This window comes from Marmota flaviventris, chromosome 6, assembly GCF_047511675.1.
Source record: "Marmota flaviventris isolate mMarFla1 chromosome 6, mMarFla1.hap1, whole genome shotgun sequence".
NCBI classification, from domain to species: domain Eukaryota; kingdom Metazoa; phylum Chordata; class Mammalia; order Rodentia; family Sciuridae; genus Marmota; species Marmota flaviventris.
In genome coordinates this window covers 1,897,377-1,923,760 of record NC_092503.1, presented here as the reverse complement: position 1 = coordinate 1,923,760, position 26,384 = coordinate 1,897,377, and the positions used below count along the sequence as shown (strand labels likewise).

General features: G+C 44.8%; 1 protein-coding gene across 9 annotated transcripts in view; it reads right to left on the bottom strand.

The window, feature by feature from the left end:
- Positions 1-26,384, bottom strand: part of Afdn (afadin, adherens junction formation factor) — a 126,167-nt gene that overhangs the window by 37,004 nt on the left and 62,779 nt on the right. For 5 of the 9 annotated variants that reach the window (XM_071612852.1, XM_027939495.2, XM_071612854.1 and 2 more), the window contains exons 9-21: positions 23,520-23,614; positions 22,396-22,658; positions 18,979-19,048; positions 15,715-15,833; positions 12,197-12,258; positions 11,890-12,095; positions 9,232-9,377; positions 8,821-8,915; positions 8,149-8,414; positions 6,550-6,693; positions 4,732-4,930; positions 2,106-2,209; positions 443-529 (exon numbers count right to left, since the gene is read on the bottom strand). In XM_071612852.1, the coding sequence (XP_071468953.1) occupies positions 443-529; positions 2,106-2,209; positions 4,732-4,930; positions 6,550-6,693; positions 8,149-8,414; positions 8,821-8,915; positions 9,232-9,377; positions 11,890-12,095; positions 12,197-12,258; positions 15,715-15,833; positions 18,979-19,048; positions 22,396-22,658; positions 23,520-23,614 (1,856 nt within the window). Of the gene's footprint in view, positions 1-442; positions 530-2,105; positions 2,210-4,731; positions 4,931-6,549; positions 6,694-8,148; positions 8,415-8,820; positions 8,916-9,231; positions 9,378-10,107; positions 10,129-11,889; positions 12,096-12,196; positions 12,259-15,714; positions 15,834-18,978; positions 19,049-22,395; positions 22,659-23,519; positions 23,615-26,384 lie in introns of all 9 variants that reach the window. The other 4 variants (XM_071612848.1, XM_071612851.1, XM_071612850.1 and 1 more) reach the window with 1 other exon arrangement.

Here is a 26,384-nt window from a genome sequence, read left to right as displayed (position 1 = left end):
CTTAAACATCCACAGTGGAAGAGACTATGAGTAGTAATTCCAATTGTTTAACTGAAAGAGAATGTGTGGCTGTCGATGTCTTGCCAGATTAGTGGGTGCCAGAACTCAGATCCCAAGAGCCCTGGGGGGCAGCCCAGCAGGAAACACCTGAGAGGAGAGTGATGAGCCGAGGTCTCCTGAACCCCAATCCACCTCTGCAAGGGAACACCTGCGAGGCAGGTCCTCAGTGGCTCTCAGACGCCAACACCCGCTGTGAGGAGGCGGTAGACCTGTGCAGGCTTCTCCTGGGCCCACACTTTCTCACTGCCTTCATGGGCACCACCCACCAAGCCACATTCTCAGAGCAAGAGTCACCCCACAGTCATCAGCCAGCACAGGGGCTCATTCAGGCTGCAGCTCCTGCCCCAGACGGGGCGGGGTGCTGTCAGGCTCACTCCCCTACCTTTGCTGCCACGATGCTGAGGCCCATTCCATTCTGCTTCTTTAGGGTCACAGTGATTATTTCAGGCTCTTTCCTCAAAGGCTGGGCCTGAAGGAGGAAAACAAAGGCTCACTTTATGAGGAAAAGGAGAGGAAGACCCACCACCTCAGCCTCACACAGTGACCTGCAGAACTGAATACTGGCGCTCTTGAGCATGGAGAGGACTGACAATAGTACTATTTACATGTTCTTTTAAGAACTTAATTAATAAAAACAAAGATGAATTTCCACTGCTCTCATGTTAGAAAACCTTCCCCTATGACAGAAATCCCGTCTTCACCTTCCCCTCCAGTTTCTTTTTGGGGGAGCGGGGGTTCAAAGAAGAAATTTGAACATATTTCATATGGTCTGTAACGAGGATAGCAAAACCCAGCTATACCAAAGACAACCTAATATTTTAGTCTCTTGGGAAAATGAAACATCATTTTATTTTAAATGGAAAAGAAAGTGGCTGCAGGAGTTGTGTAGTGGCGTTCAGAGTCCCTGCCAGAAGCCCAGCGGGGGCGGGGGGTGGTGGTGGTGGGGAGGTCTACCCAGAGGGGTGAGTCGAAGCACAAGGCCAGGCTTGAACTGATTCATCAAACTGGAAAGAGAAGCCGTCCAAAGCCACGTGTCCTATACATGCCACGCCTCATCCCAAAGTAGGGACAAAACCTGAGACACACCAGCAGCACACAGGCCACAGAAGCTAGGCAGCAAAACCCAGGCCACGTGCAGCAGCGTGGCCATGCGTGGGCCACTTAGTTATGGGACAACAGCAAGCCTGAGAGAAAACATTTTGAAGGAAAAAAATAAAATCAGGTGATAAAGGAATTAAAAAAAAAAAAATCAAGACTTGAAATCTCCTAAAGAATCTAAGAATTAGAAGGTGAAGAACTGGGGATTCCTTCTAGGAAAGTACTTGTTTTCCTATAAAAATCTGGTAGTCAGAAGTGGATGCTATAACTATGAATTTGGCAAACAATAATCAGCGATGGTTTATCAGTAGTTAAATGTGATTACACATTTGGTCTAATAGAGCAATCAATCAATTTTTGGAGATGGCTCTGCTACTCAAATTTAAGGTATGCTAGAAGAGCCAAAATAAATTGCTCTGAATTAAATATACAAATGAGCATCTTTTTGTTTAAAACTTTGTGTACAAAGCAAAGGAGAAATTTCCCTTAAGATGTAGAAGCTCTTTACTATTTCAAAAGATGCAAAATATTAGTGAAAAACCTGATGTACATTTAAGAAAAGGTAGAACTGACTAGAAAAGAATAAAATATTTTTTGCCAAGGAAAAATATTTTTCTAATAAACTCTGTTAAGAACACCATTTTACTACATTTTTAAAATATGCATTAACATTAAGGCTGGCATAATTCTGAACTTCAGTATTCTTTAAACAGCACAATTTGTTAATAGACGAAAGAGTAAGATAGATGCGGCCCAGGGAAATGTATGTATATATAAATGCATGTTATCTTTATAAATCATGGTTTTAGGATGTCTGAATCAAATTGGTATTTTAAGAGGGCCCTGAAATATTTCCCATCACAACAGAGTTCAGTGCAAGCAAGGAACACATCCGCATCACATCTTCAAGTCAGTACAGGCCCACCCAACACCCTCAGACTACTTGCCAGTTCTGTGTTCTCACGCAGAAAGTGGCTCTCATAATCTGCACCTTCAAAATGTATTGTCCAAGTACCTGGTGAGCGCACATGAGGAATCAGCCTGCAAAACCCTAGGAGGACACAGGTGTGTTAGGACAGGGAAAAGCCCAGCTCTCAGAACAGTTGGCCCTGCCAGCAAGCCAGACACTACCCAAGCATGGCATCTCACAGGGCCGACTCCTCTCTGCTCCTTCATTCTCTACAAATCCGATTATCAGATACTTAATTATATACTGGTTTTGATCCAACAGGATTTCAGCAGCAAAGTGAAATTGGGTCTTTCTTTCCTCTGGATCCCCAAATGACTTTTTTATTACTTCTGAAAGAAATTAATTATCAGGTCATAAATTCCTTGTAGAACTGTTTACTGCAGACTAGGAGACCCTCAGTGGCATTCAGAATGTTAATAGACGAAAATGTATATCAGGTTTTTCACTCAGCAGAGGAGAGGAAGAATGACAGGGCCAGAGAATGGCACAGATGTGGGCATCTGCCCATGCAGCAGACCTGGCTCACCTCTTCACTATTTTTCACTCTTAAAACATCAGTAAGCTGGTCTCCCTGCAGCAGCTCTGCAGGCATGGGTAGAAGCCATGAAGCAGCTGGGCCTTGCTCCAGATCACCCTCATGTGGACCAGTAACCTGAGCATCAGCTCCGTGCCCTGCTGTGCAGGAGGAACCTCTGGGAGCATGGCCCCCTTCAAGTACAGTGGAAGTGTAGAGCAACTGAAGAAATACAGAAGAGTCACTCTTGGGAAGGCTGCCAAGTGTGAGGGTCATAAACACACGCTGGTTTTAAAAGAGCTGATGAGCCAGGTGCAGTGGCCATGCCTATAACCACAGCAACTGGGGAGGCGGAAGCAGGAGGATCACAAGTCCAAGGCCAGGCTCAGCAACTGAATGGGAACCTGACCCATAAAACAGAAAGGGGCAGGGCGCAATGGCCATGCCTATCATCCCAGTGGCTGGGAAGGACAAGGCAGGAAGATCAAAGAATAGCCTTGGCAATTGAGTGAGAACCTGTCTCGAAATAAAAAAGGGCTAGGGATGTGATTCAGTGGTTAAGTGCCCATCTGGGTTCAATCCTCAGTACCAAAGTAATTAGAAAAGTAAATAGAAAGGGCTGGGAATGTAGCTTCATGGTAGAGCACTGGGTGCAATCCCCAGAAGTGCAAAACATAAAAGAGCTGCTGGCAACAGGGCAGACTGAGCAGAAGGGGAGGCCTGGGCAGGAGGATGACAGAGACCACACATGATCAGCACAGGTGACTGTGGAGCATGGAAGAATAAAGCTGGCTGTGGGTTTTGACTTGTTGAGAGATGTGCACAGGACTCCTCCAGGCAGCCCTGTTGTAGTTGAATGCCTGCTGCCCCTGGTTCCCTACTCTGTGGCGAGGGCCACACTTCCACAGGCTTCCCATGTGCCTAGAGTTCTGGGCCAGGTCAGGTGCACTTCAGGGGGACTTGGCGGGCCTCTTGCTGCATTACAGCCAGCACTGGGCCACAGGTGTACCCTAAACCAGGACTAAGGGCTCTCCTGGCATACGCCTTCACATCCAGGCCACCCCACCTGGTCCTCTGCTTTTCTCCATGCACTCGGCATGTTGGAAGGGCCACAATACTCATACCATGTAAATAACACTCATGGGAAGTGGCAGTCTTTCTAACACGAACTTTTTTAAACTACCAAAACTTTGAGATACCTTTGAAGACAGAAAAACAAATTTATGTGGTAAATGAAACATTCACTGAAGTTAAAAATCATATTCACTGAATTTATCCATCATGGGCCCATGGACATGACACTTAACTTCATCTTGTTTAAATAAATCCCTACATTTTGCATCTATTTTTCTACTCATCAGAGCTTTTCTCTACTTTCCCCAAAAGTAGCAGAATAGAATCAAAATTTAGTCTGATTCAGAAGCTCACACTTCACAGCAACAGTGAGCGATGGGAGGGATGTAGAGTTGGAGGAAGATCCTGACTTGCAGCTGCCTTTCCTCTTGCCAGAAGATGGCTATTCTTTCTATCAATAAACAAAAGCAAGACTATGTAGACAGGGTCATGTGACAATCTAGGAAGGCCTGAGGTGGACTCTTGACGGCTATGTCACAAGCCCCTCCATGCCCCACAGAGCAGTGTGTCGTGCACAGCATGCTGGAGGCTGGCCCTCACTGGCCTGGCAGGGCAGCCCTGCAGCAGTGGCAGGGTGCTCGGCACTGAGGCAGCCCTGGCCTCCTGGCAACCGACCCAGTCCTCAGAGACCTCTTAGTCCATTTTACAGGTGAGAACCTGAGGCAAGGGGCAAACTGCCCCAAGAGCACATGTGGCAGGGTTGGGTGGAGCTGGCTGGTTGGTGCTACTCTCCCCTGCTCTACTGGGCTGGCAGCAACATCACTTCACCAGGTGGGCAAGACAGATGCTTTCTGCAGGGCCACCACATACCCACAGTCATGCGAACGAACACATCTGACCTCACGCCACCATGAAACACTTCTCAAGTCCAGGCAGAGTCCTCAGGAGACAGTGAAAGAGAAGCTCGCTTCCTCCTGGGCCACAGCTCAGGATCCACTGGGTAAGCAGCACTTACCTCTCTGGCACAGAGGGTCTAAAAACTCCTGTAAACCATTTGGAATGTTTCTGACAACGTCACAAGAATAGCCATCTTCTGGCAAGAGGAAAGGCAGCTGCAAGTCAGGATCCTCCTCCAACTGTACATCCCTCCCATCGCTCCGGGCTAGCTCATCCGCTGTGTTCTCAGCCACAGCCACCACGTTGTCTATGAGATCCTGTCAGAAAAGAGCACTAGGTCACAGAAGATGCTCAACACCTGAAGTGTGTGACCAGCAACACTCAGAAGCCAAGTGATCACAATGGCTCACCACCTCCCAGACACACCTACATGGGCACGGGGCTCTGGAGACAGAGCAGGCTCTCTAGCTCATCCATGCTCACTAGCTGGCTTTGAGAAGTGACAACTCACAGGCCAGCTGCTCACGTTTTAAATAGGGACCAAGATGCCACTAATCCTCAGCTACTTATGGCTGCACATAGGAAGAAGCTGTTCAACACAAGAAAATGCTATTCCTCTTTTCCAAATAGTTATATCTGTGCACAGTTCTTAAATAGCTTTATGTTTCAGTCATTAATCATCATATTCTTGTTGAATATTTAATGTGAAAATATTTAGGAGTGAGAAGACTGGATGTGGCAGTGCACACCTGTAATCCCAGTGACTGGGGAGGCTGAGGCAGGAGGACCACAAGTTTAAGATTAGCCTTAGCAACTTAGCAAGGCCTTCCCCCAAAATAAACAACAAAAGGACCAGGAATGTGGCTTCATGGTTAAGTGCCCCTGGAGTCAATCCCCAGAACAAAAAAAGAAAACACAGTAAAAAGCTTACATATTAAATACTAACAGCTGTGTCATAAGCCCTCCACGCCCAAAGAGCAGAGTGTGGTGCTCTTCACTTTTTCACTCTTAAACATTTTCACCACTTAAATATTAAAGCTTATACGTTAAAGTAAAAAAATGAATAAGTTATCGACCCAGTAAATTTCCCACTTTGGAAATACATCAATAGAGGGTGTTTTTGAATTAGAGTCTCACGCGTGACTTCCGTCTTAAACACATTACGGCACATGATGCACAAAAGAAACGTCAGTCCTAATGCACAGTCCAACCAATGAAGACCCAGCCCAGCACCCTGCTACTCCCACTCCAGACACTAATACCAGTCCCCATCCTGCCTGCCTCCCTACAGGGGCGGGCCTCCAGCACATCCACACCAGAATGGTGATGTCCATCCCTCTCATGCAGATGGGAGGCATCTTGAGTGTTCTCTGCACACGCCCTCTCATGCCACTTACACTGGTGCACTCACGCAGGCTGTTGTGGAACCAGAGTCCACACTTCCTCACTGGAGCTGGCACTCCCTAACATGACAATGACATGCTCTACTGGCAGGTGGCACTGCTGTCTGTGTAGCTTCAAGTGTTGGCTGTTTCCTGCCTCCTCCTGGCAGAAAGCAACACTGAAGGGTGGCTCACATAGCCACCCACTCCATCCTCAGGGCTCAGGTGGTTCCCACGGCGCTGTCTGAGCAGCTGCCTCTGAGTAAAGAGCCATCGGGGCAGACTCTGTGGTCTGGGCTCTTGGTCCCCATTCCTTCCAGCAAGCAGCAGGCTTGCCTGGCTCAGCCTCTTCCAGATTAATAGTTTTTTTTCTGCTTAAAATACTTGTGCAGTTTCTGCTCCTAGCATTGAACTGTCTCAGATAACTATAAAATGGATTTTAAGTAAACTAATGTACTAAATAAATTGTGAAGTAGGTGTTCCTTTTTTCTCCTCATTCAAATTTTCCCTTCGCAAACACACTCACACTTGGTCGCAATGTAACACTCACTTACCGTGGGGATAAAAGGCTCATCAGGTGCACAGTGATAATTTTGTAGTAAGGCTTGAAGCTGCAGTGAATTTAACTTAAAGCAGGTGCTGTTTATATTTGGAATGTCATCAGGTGCATACTTGTCCATGGTAAGCAAAGTAGTTGCCTAATTAAAAGAATAAATGAATATCACAAATTTATTTCAAAAATATTCTCTGGGTCTAGGAATGTAGCTTAGCGGTACAGCACAAGGCCCTGTTCAAATCCCCAGAAGCAGAAAAAATAATAATCTTTTATGTAATATTTATAAAGCCAATAACTTGCTTATATAATTTCAAAATTTAGGAAAAAACACACAAACACACTTGTTGATATCAACTAATATATTAAACTAAGAATGTCTTCCTTTTTTGGGAGGTGGGGGGTGCCAGGGACTGAACTAAGGGCCACTTAACCACTGAGCCACAACCCCAGCTCAATTTTTTATTTTATTTAGAGACAGGGTCTCACTAAGTTGCTTAGTGCCTCACCCTTGCTAAGGCTGTTATTGAACTCGCAATCCTCCTGCCTAGCCTTCTGGATCTAGATGGCCTTCTGGATTTTACTATCATACATACATAATCAGATTCAATTATTAATGTTCGTAACACATTTCAAAATTCCCTTGGAGCCAGGTGCAGTGGTGCACACCTGTAATCCCAGCAACTCAGAAGGCTGAGGAAGGAGGATTCCAAGTTCAATGCCAGCCTCAGCAACTTAGTGAGGCCCCAAACAACTTAGTGAGACCCTGTCTCAAAAAATAAAAAGGACTGGGGAGTGGTTCGGTGTTTAAACACCCCTGGGTTTATTTCCTGATAAAAAAAAAAAAATTATAGGTCTTGAGGCTACAGATAACTCATTTCCTTATTTCCTTAAATACAAAACACAGTGCCTATTCTTTGATATAAACAATTTCCTCAGAGCGAGTCAAGGCATGATATGGCTTGTGCATTTTAAAATTGGAATTTATCTTTCACTATGAAGCTTTCTGAAATACACTTCACTGGTCTCAATACTCTACCGGTTAACCACTTGTTACAGGTTGCACTGTGTCCCTCAAAATTCCAATTTTTAGAGGCCTAACCCCTAGCACCTCAGAACGTAGCCTTATTAGATGTGGTCTTTACAGAGATAACAGGTGAAAATGAGGCTGGGGGGTCATGTGACTGGAATCCTTTTACAACTGCACACTTGGACAGGCATGCACACAAGGAGAAAGCTGTGTGAAGCCGAAGGCAGACCTGGGAGGATGTGTCTCGAAGGCAGGTTGTCTGGACACCACCCGAGGCTGGGGAAATCTGGAACACATCCTCCCTTGTAGCCTCTGAAGGAGGCAACCCTGCCAACAGATTTCAACTCTGGCCTAAAGAACTGGAAGACCACAAACTTCCATTGAGCTACCCAGTTTGTGGTGCCTTGTCAGAGCAGGCAGGTGCTAGCACCTCACTGTTTCACTATTGGTATATGAGAAAACCCAACAAAAGGAAGGTTCTGAGTTCTACTGGATCCAAGTTCTTGTACATCATAATATCTGACACATTTGTCATAAAATGCATTACCCTGGGACAGGAACCACACACACCTGCACGATCCTGCTCAAGTGACAGTCCGCAGCCAGTTCTAGCCCCTGCTTCTCTGCCCAGGCTTCGATATGTCCCAACTGCTGGCGGATAATTGCTCCCCAGTAGTGGGAGCACAGCCCTGAATCCGGGTCTGTCACCAATCTGTTGAACAGCCACATATTGATGAAGTGGAACAGCTGAGAGAAAAGCTGGATAGTCAGGGCAGCATTGACTCTGCAGCGACGCAGCAAGGACATGGCTCCCGTGAGTGTGTGCAGCACATCATCTGTCCAAGACACAGAATGAAAATGAGCCAAACGTCCCCCAAGAACCTTCTGAACCACACCAAACCTGGATATGGCAGCTATGGAAGTAACTGTGTTGACTCACTTTAAAATACCAATCTCTTTCAAATAGGAAACAGTGGCATGGTCTTAAACTACATATTATTATTAACTAATCACTCTTTAGCCAACAGGTTCACTCAGAAAACTTAGAAAGTATGGCTAGTATGACATACCCAAAAGGGACATTCATAAACAAAACAGACGGTGGTTAGGAGTTATTATTTAAAGACTGCCAAATTCAATAAGACATCTCATTTACTCAAAAACACACACTTACATATTTTAAGCATGAAGGTAGAGCTAAATGTGAAGGGAAAAAAGGGAGGGATCACGGGAGAGCCTAACCTATTTTTGGTCTTTGCAGACTGTTCTCTTCAGGATCATCCAGAAAGGCGGGCATGTAGTTATTCAGTTCTGACTGAAGACAGTGGACCAGGTATCTGAAAGCATTAGACAAGCTCAATCATCTCAGCACGATGCTTCGGCACGGCCAGACATGCTACCACAGGGGAAACAACCTGTACTCTTTTAGAAACATTTTCCATTCGCAAAACCAAGAGTGTCACTACTCTCAGGATTCCTGAAGCAGAGCTCACTGAATCCAAGACTCTTAACCAACACCTCTGGCTTATGCTCCTTAGCACCATCTTCACTTAAGGTAAATAAAACACCAATACTCGCTTTGGAAACTGAACAAGAAAAGATAGGATTCAATTCTTCACAGAATGGTATCATCCTCAAAAATGTGCTCCTTACTTAAATGCCATCTGAACCAGGTGTGCTAGAACGTCCTGGGCATCGAGCGTGATCCGACTAAGGTCTCGGTCCTGCTTGATGAAGTTGAGCAGCTCAGATGCATTGGCCATCCAGAAGGCAAGTGCCCCTGCGATGTTCTTCTGCTTCTGCGGGCAGAACATATTTCCATCAGCTATGTGGCACAAACCACAGTGACAGCAACAGACAGGAATGCTCCGAAAAGCTGCAAAGACAGACCAGTACCTTCCATTTTCACCCAGGAATTGACCACAGATACCAGATACTTGCAGAGGAATTTGGATGTGGACAATGGGAAGCAACAGCCACTGCAATTGCTTCCTAGGACCCATGTATACAGACCAGGGTCTAATTAGCTTCGATTTATGCAATCAGTGGAGAAATGCAGATATCAAGTAATAAAACACCAAATTGTAGATTGTGCATTATCTGGTAATCTGTGCAGTATACACAGATGTATCCACGGTTACCCACAGCCACCCTGATACTTGTAGTCACTGGCACGGACACCATGTGACTCAGTATCCAGTACTGATCTATCGCATCCTCTCCCGACCACATGTGCAGGCCAGGCAACCTCAGATGAGAGTCAAAGAATAGGAACCAAAGACAAATAATAAGGAGAAGAAACAGAACTCTGGTCATCTCATATCCACACTGAAGTGCATTAAGCAGAAATTATGAAATGCTGATAAAAGTTGCACAGTCAAAAGGGTTTTAGTACTGCGTGTTCAGTTGCTGGATGAGGGTTATGAACTTTCAGTCCAGGTGCTGTAGTGTCATACTGGACATGGAAGCAGCATGAGAAACTCAGCTAAGCCAACGCAGCTAGGAGCAGCTCCCAGCAGTGTTTCCTACCTGATCAACCTGGTCTACCTCCTGGCGAAAAACAGACGGGGAAATCAGCAGAACAAGAGAAAGAAACGTGTAAACAATCATGACAGTTTAAAAAAAAAAAAAATCAAAACACTAACATGAAGGTACGACATGAAGGTACAACATTCAGTTATGTTATTCCCAATTACATTTCATTTATGATTCTGAAGCAGCTTTGGAAGTATATGACATAAAGGATTAGTTTCATGTTCTTAAAATTGGCACAGTAACTAAATGAATTTTATCATTTATCTATAAAGATGATGTCACAATAAAACACACACAAACATACTGATCTCTTTAAAAGATAGGCAAAGGAAGGACTTCTAAACATCTTTCAATGACACTGAGTGTCCATTCCAGAATTAACTAGTAGAAATGAGAGAGACAGCAAAGACTAGTACAAACATCAAAGCAAAAGCTGAGAATTTAAAACTGCTTGAAGAACTTACACTGTACCTATGCTAAGGGAAATAAATGGGATTTTGGAAGCAGAATTTAAATTATTCATTGCCATAGTCCACTAATTTGAAGCTTAAAAGCCCTGTCCTAACAGCAGTGACTGCCCTGACTAGTGGACACTGGCAAGGACACATCTACTAAGGGCAGTCTGTGGCTGGCTTCACTCCGAGGTGTGCTTTTCAAGTTCAAACATGAAGGGAGACAGCCAGTGCCTCAACTGAAAAGGAAACTCATGCTTGCCTATAAATGATGATACTAGAGTCACAAAAAGGTATCCAAATAAAATGTCCTTTCTTTTTATCTATTTCTTAGCTTAAGAGAATCATAACCCCACCAAATTTACATCATGCATGCGAAGGAAACATTTTCTTAAAATTTTTGGCTTTTAAAAACAATTCTGAGGGAATTAAAAGGTAATCTTGGTTTCCCCCAAATGGTCTTGCTAGGAGGAAAACAACCAAACCATCTACCCATATCATTTAACATCATATTACTAGTGTTTTATTCCTGAGTAAGAAACTTGAAACCTGTGAATCTACTGCTAAGGTCCTTAAAGATTGAATCTTCAAATAAATATCTGCTATCCCAATTTAATCAACCATAGATAGAGAATAGTTAGAGGAACCAAGCCATTCCACCAACAGAATGCATCCTCCTGTCCTGAGACTTTCAAGATAGGTTCATGAAAGAATTTCATTCTCAGTGAGAAATCTGTTCTGATGCCCAGCACTCTTCTATGCATGTGGTCAGAAACAGACCACTCCCATAAAAGCACAGTGGACACACCCAGGGAGCAGTGCCGGCCTGCCCATGGCACACTAAGGCGGTGGCTACCAGGAGCAGCAGGCAGGAGCCGGTGATAGAGTGTTTAGGACAGGGGGGTTACACAACACTGTGAATGCACTAAATGCTACTGACCTGTTCAGATCAAAAAAGGCAGCTGTTTTTTAACATGTAAATTACACTTCAATAATCATTTAAGGAAAATGCTACAAAAATGCACAATAGTCGCAACACTTGCTCACAACCACTGTGGCAATTGCGAGGTCTTTCCCATGATCAGTGTGTCATCACACACAGTTTCATCTTCATTTATTCTAAAGTACATAGGGAAGAAAGAGATAAAGGTCTACATTTCCTCTGAACATCTTAAGGTACACGTTTTCTACGTTCTTACTATAACTTATTTAGAAAGAGCAGCCTTGGGACAGTCAAACATGCAGCAGGCCGGAAGTGCTAAAGGACCTGCCTTCCCTGGCCGAGTGCCAACTCCACAATTGGCAGGCCTCCTGCCGCACTCACCTGAATGACCCCTTCCATCATGCTCACCATCTTGTTGACCACAGCGATGACCTTGTGCGTGCGCTCCGTGGGACTGACATCGGGCCTGTGCTGGCTGGACAGTACGTGCCGACACGCCATGTACAGCACATAAGTGGGGGACAACTTAAAATGTACTGTAGAGCTATTCGTGTAATTGATAATGGCAGATAAAAAGGAGTCTTCAGCTGTAAAAAGATTATAAGATAGAAAACAAGAACGTAAAAGTCATATGGGAAAAAAACAAACAAGAAATAATGCACTAACAGCAGAATCTGAAAATACTCACCACTTTCCCTGAATTCGATGCTGGCAGGCAGCATCAGTTCTGGCCCAGCAGCATCCTGAGTTCTAAGAAGGGAAGTTAAAATGTGGTCACACATCTACCAACACCACTGGCCGCCTGCGTGGACCTCAACAACTACTTTAAGTCTCACATGACTTTCAAATGGGAAATAAAAAACAGTTAGCCCTTGCCTCATAGGTGATCCATTCAGACACTGAGGCAAACAGATGGGGAACGATCTTTTCAGCACCCCTCCCACAGAACACCAGCTCTTCTGAGTACAGACTACCATGCCCGAGCAGCTCTAATACACGATCCTGTATTGCCAATAAGCACTCCTGTCTGGGACAGGGATCAGGTGTCCTGCACATGCTACACTATGGCTCAGGTGACAGTGAAAAGACACAAGAGACACCCAGAGAAGCTGAGCCAGGGCGAGCTGGAACTCAAGTCCAGCACTTCCTAGAAGTGGGACATCATTTGTCCTTCTCTATTAATGGGCACCAAGGCTGGGTGTGGCAGCGCATGCCTGTATTCCCAGTGGCTCAGGAGGCTAAGGCAGGAGGATCACGAGTTCAAAGCCAGCTTCAGCAAAAGCGAGGTGCTGAGCAACTCAGCGAGACCCTGTCTCTAAATAAAACACAAAATAGGGCTGGGGATGTGGCTTGGTGGTCGAGTGCCCCTGAATTCAATCCTTGGTACCCTCCCCTGCCCCCCACAAAAAAACTACATTGATGGGTACCAGAGAAGAAGACTTTTAGGGTTTTCCTAGCCACTCAGTACCACAGCCTCAAACAGGCATCTACTTACTCCTGTCTTCTTAAGGTACTTTAGCATCAGTTGGCTTGACACTACATAAATATGGAACTAATTAAAAAAAAATAAAGAAAATACTAGAGTTTGGAGCATTTCTAAGAACCAGCATTGTGCTAATGTTTACCTATTTCCAGGTTTTCAGGATCAAGTTATTTCAAAAGTTTAAGGACATTTCTATTGCTGTAAGAGTTCTTCCAACAGTGGGTCACCACCCAATGGTGATGCATCAGATGACCTTGGGTTGTGATAACAGTCAAAACACATTTGAAAGCCACTGCTAAACACAGACTTTCTAAAACATGTATGGGAAACAATCACAACTCCAATTTAAATCTCCTGCTTTCCCCATTGGATAATGCTTAACTTAAATATTCTTTCTCTTAGATATGTAATTAGGACCGTGAAGTTAGTATTCTTTAGTTTGCTACTAGCTATACTTTATATGTAATATTTACCAAAAGCTAGACACACACACACACAGATGAGTGATTAGCTTCCATAACATTTCAAAATCTTTATCATTTAGTGAATTTTAACAGACAATAAGAACTTTCAAATATCCCGTCTTTGAGAAATCAAGAAAATTGACAGCAGAAGCCAAAGAACATGTGTCCTACCCTTTGTGCATACAAAAGAAAAATTGAGTTGTGTGGATTAGTGATTTATATTGCAAGGAAAATATCCATTGAGTTAAATACTGACTTCAATCAACCTGAAGTTAGCTCAAACTCAAATAAACCATGTATCTGTGAGATGGAAAGCCAGCGCAGCTGTTGGTCATCTGAAACTGAGCTACTTAGCAGACCCTGGGTGACTGCCTGCCAGCAGCAACACTTCAGTGGGGACTGACAGCTGGTGGCGAGCTGCTGAAGCAAGCATTTAGAATCACAGGTGTGTTCACTGAATGAATAAACAGAGAGCCAGAAAAAAAAGAAGCCTGGGCTGGGTTCTCAATCTCCTCCCTCCACCCTCCCCGTCCCCCAGCACCAGGTAAGCAAGGAGAACAGGAATATCATGTGTGTTAGCATACGTTATTACACTCCTAAGGGTAAATCCCCTTCTCATCAAATTGTGCTCTTTAAAGTTTATTTTCTAGCTTATGATTTGATCATTTGGATTTAACTCAATAATTTAGAAAAACAAAGATGCTCTTATAAGCAGAATATAATTTAAATTCTCAATGATTTTACTATACCTCTCTCTTACACTGCTGAATTTACAGACACCTAAACTGCAGATAGACAGTTACTTAATGGATTTTGTCTTTAATATCCCACAAAACGAACCTGGATAAACCTTACCAATTATTTATTTCATAATTTTAACAAATCTGGTAAAAGTAAGGTTAAACTGTGATTAGAAAAACAAATTGTGACAAAAGGATTTTTTAAACTAAAACGTTGTGTATAGGTAAAGGAATGAGAAACATGTGTCATAGTTTTCAACTTACGGATGTTTGAGTGAGGACATGAATCCACTTGGGGAGGGAAAGACTGCTCAGGATGTGTAACATTAATAAATACGGGTGCTATGTCAATATGGTATCAAAATACCCATATGATGGTTAATTGTATGTCAGAAATTTATTTTTCATAAGAACACATTTTAACTAAATATTTTGCATGGTAACATTAGTTTGCAAAGACTCAAGGTTTTGTTTGAACTGTAAACATGTTGCTTTGTGGATATTAAGACAAGATGAAAGCAGATGAGCCTTTCTTTCCATTCCCACCCTATTCTCGCTCTCTTCACACCACATAGCTTTGGAACAAGTAACACTTATTTAATTGGTGCAGTCATGAAATCCGAGACACTTTAATAAACACATTTAAAATATTATATGTAATCACTCAGACGGAGGACACTGAAGTCTTGCAACGCACAGTGACCTCTGCTGGAAGATGGGAAACTGAACAACTGCTTCCCCACCAACTGCCTCCGCTACTACAGGGCTGACAGGGAACAGTCAGCTGGCTTCCTCCAGGCTGGCAGAGCACCCGCAGCTCCCTGCTCTACAAGACAGGATCCCATCAACATTTCAGAACAGGTACTGGACAACACAAGCTCTGGTATTACTGTTTAACACGTAAACTGTTCTGGAAGTCACAAGGACACAGAATTTCAACTTATTAAGGTGAGACATTAAAAATCCTAAGAAAAAGAAACAGAAAGCAGAAGTTCTCTACCCTAAAGACCAGTTAAAAACAAAGCCATGGGGAAAAATCATTTATCCTCCACCTGTCTGCCACATCAGAAACAGGGGCCACACATGACCCTCTGACATGCTTCAAGATTCTCTTCAAAGTCAGTTTGGCTTTGTATCTTTCTAAACATTAAAGATTTCTTCTAGAAATAGGTGAAATGACTGGTTTCCTCTAAATAAAAGAATTATCAATATTAAGGTCCTGTAAAAACTTCTTCCTCTACACATTGTCACAGAGCAGGCCATCTGGAAGAGCTACCTTATTACTCAAGGTGCAGCTTGCATCAACTCAGTAATGCTACAGCGTATGAGGGACACAATTACTAACCAGGTAATTTTTTTTTAAAATTCAATAACACAGAAAGGAAATACCTTAAAAATATAATTGAAAGCATTCTTAAAATGTCATTCTAAAATGCAGTTATACATAGTTTGGTATCTCTTGCCTCCAAGCCCTCTAGGAATGCTTTCCCTCCTAGAGGGTACATACAATAGTCCCTACCTGCTCTCCTGCCTGCGGTAGTCCTGCTGCTGATCCACGCGGATCATAGGCTTCACCATCCCTCGTTCAGCCGTGCTGGAGGTGGAGGACACCCTGTCGCTGTCCAGTCTGGTGGTGCTCTGTGCCAGGGGAAGCACAGTGTGTCAGTATGCATGCAAACCAGGCTCTGCATCTTGCACTCAGCACTCTAGGCGGACATCAGATTCAGGACTGCCTTGCGGGAAAGGAGCGGCAAAGCCCGGTCAGCTCCTAGCAGCCAGTCCACAGCAGCATGCCCAAAGCACTTGGCACTGAGAACAACATGACACTTCTGTTTTCAAGAGCTGGGAGTGAGCTAGCAAACAGAAGAGAACTGCGAGCTGTGTATACAGCAAGAGCTGTGGGTCTTTTGTTTATTTATCAGTCTTACGATCAGATGTAGAAGGTCTGCTTACTTTACAGCTCAAAACCTAGTGAATTTAGCACAGAAGCTGATTTCTAATCATTACAAAGCAAAAATACGTGGTGGTCCAATATAGACATAGTTAAGTACTTGTAAACAGTAGACATTCCTAACCATTTGCAAGGCACACAAAAAAGAAGAGAAAACCATCAAAACACATTCAAAAAAATTAATATGATAAATTATTTAGAGCAAAAATTCATCCAAGAAATCATCTACTATAGAAACTGAATGTAGGTGAGAAGTAAATGAAGACTGTCCTTATCTTACTACCCACAGATTAAAATTGAGTATGTATTTTTTCAGTTTTTCATATTTTCCATAAATGGGATTATATAACCCATTTTTGCAATACTCTTCATATACTGTAAATACCTTACATCACTATTTTATATTACAGAATTATAATGGCTCTACAATATTTTGTTATCTATTCATCATAGTTCACAAAGTCATTAATGCTTTATGACATTGCTAGGGCTAATCACATAAAGAGTGCTGTGACAGCTATGCCATGGATACACATTTCTGTGCACAATAATCACTTCAGGAGACACACTCGGAGACTCCAATTCCCTGGCCAGTCACTGACAATACTGTTTGGATGACAAAAATCTGTTACAAATGCTAGTAACAAGGCGATGGGTAAATAAATCCCAGCATATTTACATCCACATGAGTCTGTTTTACTTAACTTTTAAAAACACAAGAACATGCTCACAGAATGACAGCTGAAGGAAGCAGGACACAAAGGTATGGAAAAGAAACCTGCCCATTTGTGCTGAACTGTGTCGATGAACACGTGTACACAGCTCAGAAGCGGGCCAGCAGCACACACTGGATGAACAGTCTTCATTCTCTCTTCTCTCCACCTATCAAGGCTGCCTTGTCAACTACAGCTGCTTATGAGTAAGGGCTCTGCTTGGCTCCAAGAGCACTTACTCATTTCTGCATGAGGTAAATGCTGTGAAGTGCCGGGCACTTTTCCAGGTACGGGAAGCACAAAAATGGCCTGTGGAGCAAGAACCCGGCGTCCAGAGCTCTCAACCCCTTCTGATGGGAGAGACAACCTCATGCAGGAGCAGGCCAGTGGGACCGAGTAGCAGCAGAGCAGAAGCAGATTAGGAGGAAAGATGAAGCCAGGCAGGGCTGTGATGGAGGCTTAAAGCAGTGCACCAGCACCATTGCATGCACACTTTTAAAACAGGAGGACGGGAGACAGGTGGAACCCAGCACCCGTGATGCCAAAGCTGTTCCAGAGTCTTCTGAGGCAGATGTACACAACGTGCCTGTCCTCATCAGAGGCTGAATGAAGGAAAAGAATCAAGGGCAACTTCCATCAGGTTTGTGTTGGGCAATGTCATATGGATGATGACATTACTTACTAAGGTGGAGAAGGATCAGGAGGAGAAGTAAGTTTGAAAAAGATCTAGTCTTGCATTAGCTATGTTAAGTGTGAAGTATGTTCAGACACCCACATGGAGATGCCAAGCAAGCCTCTGGAGACCAAAGTCTGAAAAGGTCAGACCCTAGGCACACATTAGGGGACAATGAATGTCAGATGGTGTAACCTTAGGCAACAGGGCAATTCAACAAGAGACGTGCGTAAATAGAAGAGTAGGGGCCTAGGCTGAGGGTTGGGCCCGACCCTCCCAACTTCAGAAGACAAGCCTTCAAGGAAAAAGGACCAACCAGCAATCAGCCTGAGTAGGGACTACCAGGCAGCGAGGAAGGGTCAGAAAAGAATAGCCTGGAAGCCAATAGTCAGCCTGAGTAGGGACTACCAGGCAGCAGGGAAGGGTAGGGAGCAGACACCCTGGAAGCCAGCAGTCAGCCCAAGCAGTGATCACCAGGCAGCAGGGAATGCTCGGGAGAGGACACCCTGGAAATCAAAAGCAAGCACTTCCAGGAGTGGGCACAACTGCACACTGCCAGGAAGCATGATGCAGAAAGCCAGGCTGCACCTGGCAGTACAGGAGCCAGCAGGAGCACGTTAGAGTGTGGAGTCAGCAGTGGAGACAGCCATTATACACGACTGTTCTCAAGAAACTGCAGTGTGAATTGAAACAGGAAAACGGGGTGGACAGCTGGGGGGGACGCAGCAAAGGTCCCTAAAACCAGGAGATCCTGTGACATGCTCTGATGTGGGAGAGTACTCCCAGGCCCTTGCTGCTTCATGGCCACCAATGAGCAACACCCTCTGTGGTGCTCCTCCCCTAGAACCAGGATGAGCCTGTGGTCTGCTTCAACCAGTACAAGGCAGAGGCATGACACTGTGCCACCCTGGGCCTACCCCTTAGAAAGGTCTGGAAGTACCAAGTTCTGTGAGCCACCCTGCCACTACAAGACCAGTAAACCAACTGCCCCAGTAGTTCCAACAAGACCGTACAATTGCAAGCAAAGAAAACGCCTACTGTGGCAGCCACTGAGCTTTGGTGTAGCTTGTGATCAAACGAGGAAAGGGACACACTGCACAAGAACTAAGGATAACTGTGGAAGGGCCACGTCTGAGAGGTCAAGCAATAGGAATAACAAGAGCAGGGCACCACCTGCAGGCCCGTGGGCACCTGACAGGACACACAGGAGGAGTCTTGGGAAGTGTGCAACATGTGGGAAAGAAAGCACAACATCCCTGCGTGGGAAAAAATAGCAGTCCTCTGACTTCTTCCATGCATCACTCTGAACTCACAGCAGAGCAGGAAGACCCATGGGTAGGACCGCTGTGGTCTGTCTTTACAGGGGAGTGCTGTGGATGCATGGCCAGTGTGTGGCCAGTGTCTGCCCATGGCGTCCTCTCAGGTCACAGGCATGCCAACACCTACCCTGCTTGTCGGCAATGCTGTCCCACTGTGGACATCTCCTCCCAAGTCAAAGGTTGTTTCCTGAACAGTCCTGGCCAAATGAAAAGAAACGTGGAATTAATTTTCAAATGACAGGGCAAAGTTTCTCAATGATTCAGCAAGCAAGAACAGTTAGTTAAATATCCCACGGTTCTAAACATCATCAAGAAAATTCTTTATTTTGAGCACGCGGATATAAAAATTTTTAAAAAATTACAGTAAATTTATGAACTTTCTTCCTGGCATATACTGAACACTCAGGATTGTATTAAAATCTATACTTTAACAACAAGGAATTAATTGACATAAACAAAGAGGATATTTCATCATATTTGGGCTGCAAATGATGTATAAATGAAGTAAGTGCACAGACTGAGGTGCCCAGGACCCTCTGAGGATGCAGCTACAGGAAAGGTGAGCCGCGGGAAAGATTGAGAGCCGCCCTCCTGCTGAGAGACGGCTGGTAGGAGTTGTGAAGCACATGGATATCACCACTTAAGCTGTAAGACAGACCTTGGAAACTTTCAGTAATGCTATCTCAAAATACCAAAACTTCTAAACACATCATTAAAAAGTAACTCAGAATAAAACAAATATCATTTTTCAGAGCAAAAAAGGCTGAGGAAATCTGTATTCTTTGGCACAAAGAAAGGGAGAATCGATCCATTGGTTCCAACCTAAGGGAAAAAAGATCCTAAAATCACCTAGAATCAATGGCTAACGTCCTGTACTGCTTGCTATACAGAATCAAAAAGAATGAAATCACTTTTGTTCTAATATTTGAAAAATATATGGTCTATAATTTCAAAGCACCATGCTACTTGGAATTTTTATTTAAGCTCAATCTACAGAATTAAATAAGTATTGTGGTAGCATATACAATTTTACAAATTAGAAAAGAAGGTATAAATTCCTCTACCTCATCACTAAGAAAATGAAACTATATTGTAATGTAAAATAATACAATGCTTTAAATAATAGCTTTTGAAAGAAGTTAAAGCTTTTACTGCAGGCTAAACACTTATCAGCTTTCTATAAACATCACCAAGTTTTTCTTAATCATCTTCTGTCACCAAGATAGTCACAAAAACATGGAAGTGCTTTGCTGGCCTCAGGGGATTTGAATGAGATTCGGTTGCACTATTGCTATTGATGTCTGATGGGGACAGAGAGACACACAGCTTGCCCTCTGTGCTGCCCATCATACACACGTCACCCTCCTGTGCTCTCTTAAGGACAGAACATGAGTATGACCACACCTTCTTGCTCTTCATAATTAATGTCCAGTAAACAATTCACAGCACCACACAAAGCTTTCTAGTCCTTCCTCCAAAGCTACCTCTTTCAAGGTTAGCATGGGCCATCCATGCTGTTTTGCATCTGAAAAAGTCCAGAGTGACTTACTGCATGGCCATGATGGGTCCCATCTCCCTGTCCTCAGCACTGAAAACACAGGAGCGCAGCCCCTGGGCTTCCAACAGACACACACAAGATGCACACGTGAGGCATCAGTGCATCATTCCAAGACCTTCTCATGCCAGACTGACCCTCAGTACCAAAATTTGCCACCTGCCGGTAGACACCCACAATGACCTGTAGATGGGCTCTGACATCTGTATCCAAGAGCTTGGCTATTACCTCAGAAATGAGTGTGGCAACTGGACAGCAGAACAAAGTGAATGTTTACAAAAAGAGCTCTTTCTAATTCATGAACCACAACAGTTTTCATGAGCATTGCCAGAAAAATATGTAATAACAACAAAATTTCACATCACATTCTTCTTATTGAAACCTAAGCCACATTCTTATATTCTGGCCAGAGACATAGTGAGAAAAAACAACCGCAGGCTTTCAAAGCAGGAGTCAGAGGGCAAATACTCAAAAGGAGCTTGACCGTCTCAAAAACAGAAAAACTACAATAGCAAAACCGAAGGGCCCACCAACATGGGACAGGGGTCCCTCCCTCAATCACAATTACCTGCAGCAGCAGAAACGGGCGAAGTAGAAAAGAACATGGAAGCAGATCACAGTGCAGAAGCAAAGGGCAACTGCACACAAGAGCAGTAACCGTGGACAGGGGCTGCCACTCCAGAAAAGCACAGCTTGGGCTGAGGTTGTGGCTCAGCAGCAGAGCGCTTGCCTAGTATGTGTGAGGCCCTGAGTTAGATTCTCAGCTCTGCATATAAATAAAGACAATAAAAAGGTCCATTGACAACTAAAAAATTATTAAAAAAAAAAAAAAAAAAAAAGCACAGCTCGCGTGTGGTCTTTGATGGAGCTCACCATCCAGGAGTGAGGAGGAGGAAGACAGTCTGCACACAGGCACACTTCACCCCATCCAGGGAGAGCCAGGCTAAGGAAGAGTACAAGTGAGACTCAGGACAGGAGCAGGAATTGGGGAGGTGGCTGGTGAGGGGACATCTGAACACCAGTGGTCCCGGACACAATGGAAGGGTGAATGCAGACATATTCAGTTTCAAGATGAAGGAAGGTGGTGGAAAGGAATGGGTTTTCCTAAGAAGGCACTTGCTAGTTTTCTTTGGAAACCTAGAGGTTTGGCCTTTTGCTGAAACCTCAGCTCAAGTGGAGCTAGGAACAGATCCGACTAAACAAACGTGTGTGATGAGCCATTTAGTGTTTGTTTTGGAGAAAGATCAATGTCTAAACTAATAATACCTGGCCCAAAGTGTAAGCTCTGGGTGGATAACCAGAGCTGTCATGGGGAAACTGTGGGAGCAACAGAGTCGAGAAGCCGTCAGAAGTCTGGTTTATGTCTGTGCTGGATGGAAAGCTCACACTTCAGTGGACTTTTCAAGATGCTTTAAATAGCACAGGGGAAGAGCTACTGCAGCTGTTTTTCCAAGATCAATACCTATTAATCTGCAATACAGATAATAAAGAAGCTCAACGTGTATGCTTCAACATTACCATTATGAAAAGGCAGTAACGCCTTCCAGGGTTTCAGCAACAGGCCACCCGAAGGTCCTCAGAGCAGCTCCAGGTAGAGCTCATGTGCTCTGAATTCCCTGAGAGACCTGGGTGTGCTCTGTTACCAGTTGTAGAAAAAACACTTCCCTAGAAAATTTCAAAATCCCAGTCACACAAGACGATTACATAGAATATTGTCATCTTCTACAAAAGAACAAGTATTGTTCTGGTGTAATGGCTTAAAAAGAGATTAAACATAAGCAATTCAAAATCCATTAGAAATTGCAGTATCAAGATGAAGTCATGCTCTTTTTCCCTCTAAAACAAACCCAAATTAATAAGAATAGGAACCAAAATTACAAATCCTGCTTTAACTTTTTTCAAAACTAAAATAATAAAAAAATAAAAAGTCAAGCCATTTACACCTCAGCCGATGACTCCCAGTCAGAACACACTGTTCCCACAGCTCACCCAGGCTTATGTCTTGGGCCCTTCCCCATCAGGCCTCCGTCCACAGATCTCTTGGCAAGAGCATGGTCCTGGCTGGGGTCCACAAACTTAAACACATGCGACACCCCAAACTGCACTTTCATGCCACTCTGCAGCATGGTGGTCTCCGAGATGCGCTGGCCATCCACGTAAGTCTCCGCATCCATACTTCTAGGTGTCACAGTGACCACACCATCCATGTTGGTGAGGTCACAGTGATGAGGCTGGATTCCTGGGCCAAAGAGCTGGAAGCACAAGGGAACCAGAGGCTTGTTCAAGCACACACAGATTTAAAGACAAACTGAAACTGTGAGTTCCCCTTCTATGATCAATGTCACCCAATGAGCTCTGGATTCTTGGTGCTTTCTTAAGTGCATTTTCCCCAACACCAACAGTATAAAATCATGCAACACTGCCAAAACACTAAGGCATTTTTAGCATCTAGTAGCGTGATTTAAGGAATATTTTAACTCTGCATTAAGAAGCACACAACTGAGCCTGGGGATGTAACTCAGTGGCAGCACCTGCCTAACACACACAAAGACTGGGTTCCCTCCCAGCCCTGGGGAACAAAAAAGACAGCGGTAGCAGCATCACATGGTTTCTTAAACACTTACTAGGTAATTTATGGACAAATATATAGAGATAGTTTTGATTAAAACTCCCCTCTTTTGTGTCTCACTGCTGTGCTAAGAATGAAGGAATGTAAAACTAAAAACCCTACCTTTTCACAACTGAAAATCAAGAAGATCGAGAGTGATTTGCTGGAGTTCAAACAAGTGACAAATCCTGTGCTAGGTTCTGTTTCAAGCTCCCAAGAATTACCTCCAGTCCCTGATCACTGAAGGCCACGACTGTGCATCAGACCCACTGGCAGGAGCTTCCACAGTTATCTCTTTCACCATCTTGTGGAGAAAGTCCACAGCCCTTGAGGAAGGCAGCAGGCCGACATCTCACTCACTGATTCAGAGTGGATGTAAGGTCTACAGTTTTCCTTCACCCACAAGTGAGCTCTGTGGCAGGCTCTCCCCTGTGCTTGTTGCTAAGGACATGTGGGAGCCACCGCAGAGTGTGGGGTCCAGAGTTGCAGCACCACCACTGCATACCTGGATGGAGTTGTCGTCCAACCTTTCTGTCCCAACTTCAGTCACACTCAGCTGAAGGCGGTAAAGCTTTGGCTTGTCTCTGGAGTCAGAGCCATCTGTGAAGAGAGAGGGAGAGAGCTCTGCGTGCCAAGTCTAATGTTCTTGCTATTTGAAACAAAGGACTCCCTTGGAAAAGACATTACATCTCAGCCTTCTCAGAATTTTTAAGACCTCTCCAACTTGCATCAGAGAGCTCAACAAACCAAGTGCAGAAACTTCCAAGAGAGAAGCACACTAGCTTCTGTTTACTGTGAAGTGGGAAGACTGCCACTCACCTCACCCTCTCATCTCATAAGAGGAAATACTCCCCACCACACAGCCAGGGGCTTCGCTAGGATTCTGAGGTAAGGGAATCAGCAACAGTAAGATCATTAAAGACACGTAGGCCTTTCCTTCAGCCCAGGACCTTCACAGGGCAAACCGGCCACCTTCACGGCACACCCGGACCTCCTAGCGCACAGTCCCAGGGTGAGGTGTAGGTGTAGACTCCCAACAAGTGACTCTGACGACCATCCCTGAAGAAGATGAGCTGGTGAAGAGCTCAGTTCCTTAAGCAGAGCTGGAGTGAAGGGCAGGAAGGAAGACTGGGTCTGTCTGGGTTCTGTCACTTTACCATCTCTGAACTGTTAGCACTCGTAACTTCCATGAGCGTGACAGGGGAGGGGAGGAGGTGGAGGAGGAGAGTAGGCAGTACTGTCAGGCCTCTGGCCTGTTTACGTGAGGCACATCCACTCACTCCTCAGCCACTGTACCCCTGCTGGTGCAAGAGGGTATCCCCTGAAGACTTCTCTGGTTTCAGAGTTCACATGTGAGAATGCACACCTCCAAGAATTAGACACCATCTCAGACCCCAATGTACATACCACAACCATACTTTTCAATCCCGTGGCAAAAACAACAAGCAGTTTCCTCAAGAGGCGCTTGCGAGTCTGCCTGACCTGTTTCACGACTCTCTGAAGAACTCCTACAATCTCATTCCTGTGATCAGGAATGTGAGCTTCAGGGCTTCAGAAGTCGGAGGTCCTTGCAGCGTGAGCGTGCGGAGTTCTGGCCAGCTGAACTCTGCTGAAGTGAATCTGAACTCTCACAGACAGGGCACCATGAATACACTAGACTCTACAAAATAGCATTCTAATGACAACTGCTTTCTATTTCTGAAATGTTTCAGAAAGCTATGACTTGTGGGTAAGCACAGAACGGCACGTGACTTTACAACACTAACCCATCTGGACATTGACCTGTCCTGATCCAGGCAAGGCATAAAGACCTCTGGGGCTTTTCCTGGACCTGGGCACTTCCCTTCACCACCTGGAATTTTGTTCATTTTAAATGCCCTGGGCAGTTCTAAGACACGTGCCTCTTCTGTGTCCAGAGCACCACACCTCTTCCTCTTAACCATGCACCATGTTTTATGAAGACTCCTACCAACTCATCTCCCTGCTCATTGGGCTCCTTAGTGGCCAGGCTGTACCTGGCCCTTGGCACTCAGTGAGTGTCCACACAGGGAGTTGTCCATCGGCAGTGCATGAACAGCAACTAATACTAGGTCATGCAGTCAACACAGGTGCACAGACACTATGCCAACAGAGCAGAAAGGAAGCACAGGGGACAAACATGCAATCAGGTGAAACAAGAACAATTATTTCAAAGTTAAAAATGTTAAGAACATGCCGGGCATGGTGGCACATGACTGTAATCATGTGCTTGGGAGGCTGAGATAGGAAAATCACAAGTTCAAAGCCAGCCTCAGTAACTGTGAGGCACTAAGCAACTCAGTGAGACCCTGTTTCTAAATAAAATACAAAATAGGGCTGGGGATATGGTTCAGTGGTCGAGTGCCCCTGTGTTTAATTCCCGGTATCAAAAAAAAAAAAATATGTAAGAACATAAAAGATACATCTGTTAGGGGGAGACAAGAGAAATGCACACCAATATTCCTTTGAAATGTCAACCTCCAAAAGCTGGTCCAGAGCTGCTGTGTGCCTTTCTATACCCATGGATTTGGAAAGAGAAAGGAGGGAGAACACAAGCTGCTTCTCCAGGCTCTGCTTTCTCCCCACATTGCTACACAAGAAATCAGAGAGGATACCTGTGCAGACCCAGAACACCCTGGTAGGGCCCAAGGCCAGTGGGCAAGTGGTGTTTGGTCCAAGGTAGGGGAGCAGGAAGAGTGAGCAGGGCAGCAGGGTCTGGGTGCCTCCTGCCCCTTCTGTGACACCTTAGGTCCTGCTCCTGACCAACAGCAGCTGATCATCTCCAAGCCAGACAGTAAGACTGCTCCCTCAACAAACACCCCAACATCCTCCCCTTCCTCTACAGACAGCTAACTTCAGCCCCAAGAACTGGAGCATCTTTCTCCCAGTGGACAGCTACAGTCGACCTGAAACACCCTGGCACGCAGGTGACTCAGCAGAGTGGTCCTCCTCCCAGAAACCTGCCTCTGATACAGTGTCCCTTGTCCAAAACCATCAGGACCAGAAGTTTCAGATTTTGTATTGCTTAGATTTGGGGGCATTTGCATGTACATGACATTCTGGAGATAGAGCCCCAGTTGAAGTATTGGCTTCCCTTGTGCCTCATATACATATGCTGTGTTCCAACCTTGACCCATTACATGAGGCAGGTGTAAATTTCCATCTGCATGTGGGATTTTCAGGTGTGGAAGGCTCCACCTTAATGTGAGGGGGCAATGGACTGGCATGAACAGAGCCTACAGACCCCCCTAAAGGCACTTCTGTTCTCTGTCTACAGCAATGCTGCAGCCAGCTGGGCCCAGCCACAATTGCTCCCCAGGGCGAACCTGGAAAAGCAAGAGCAGCAAAATAG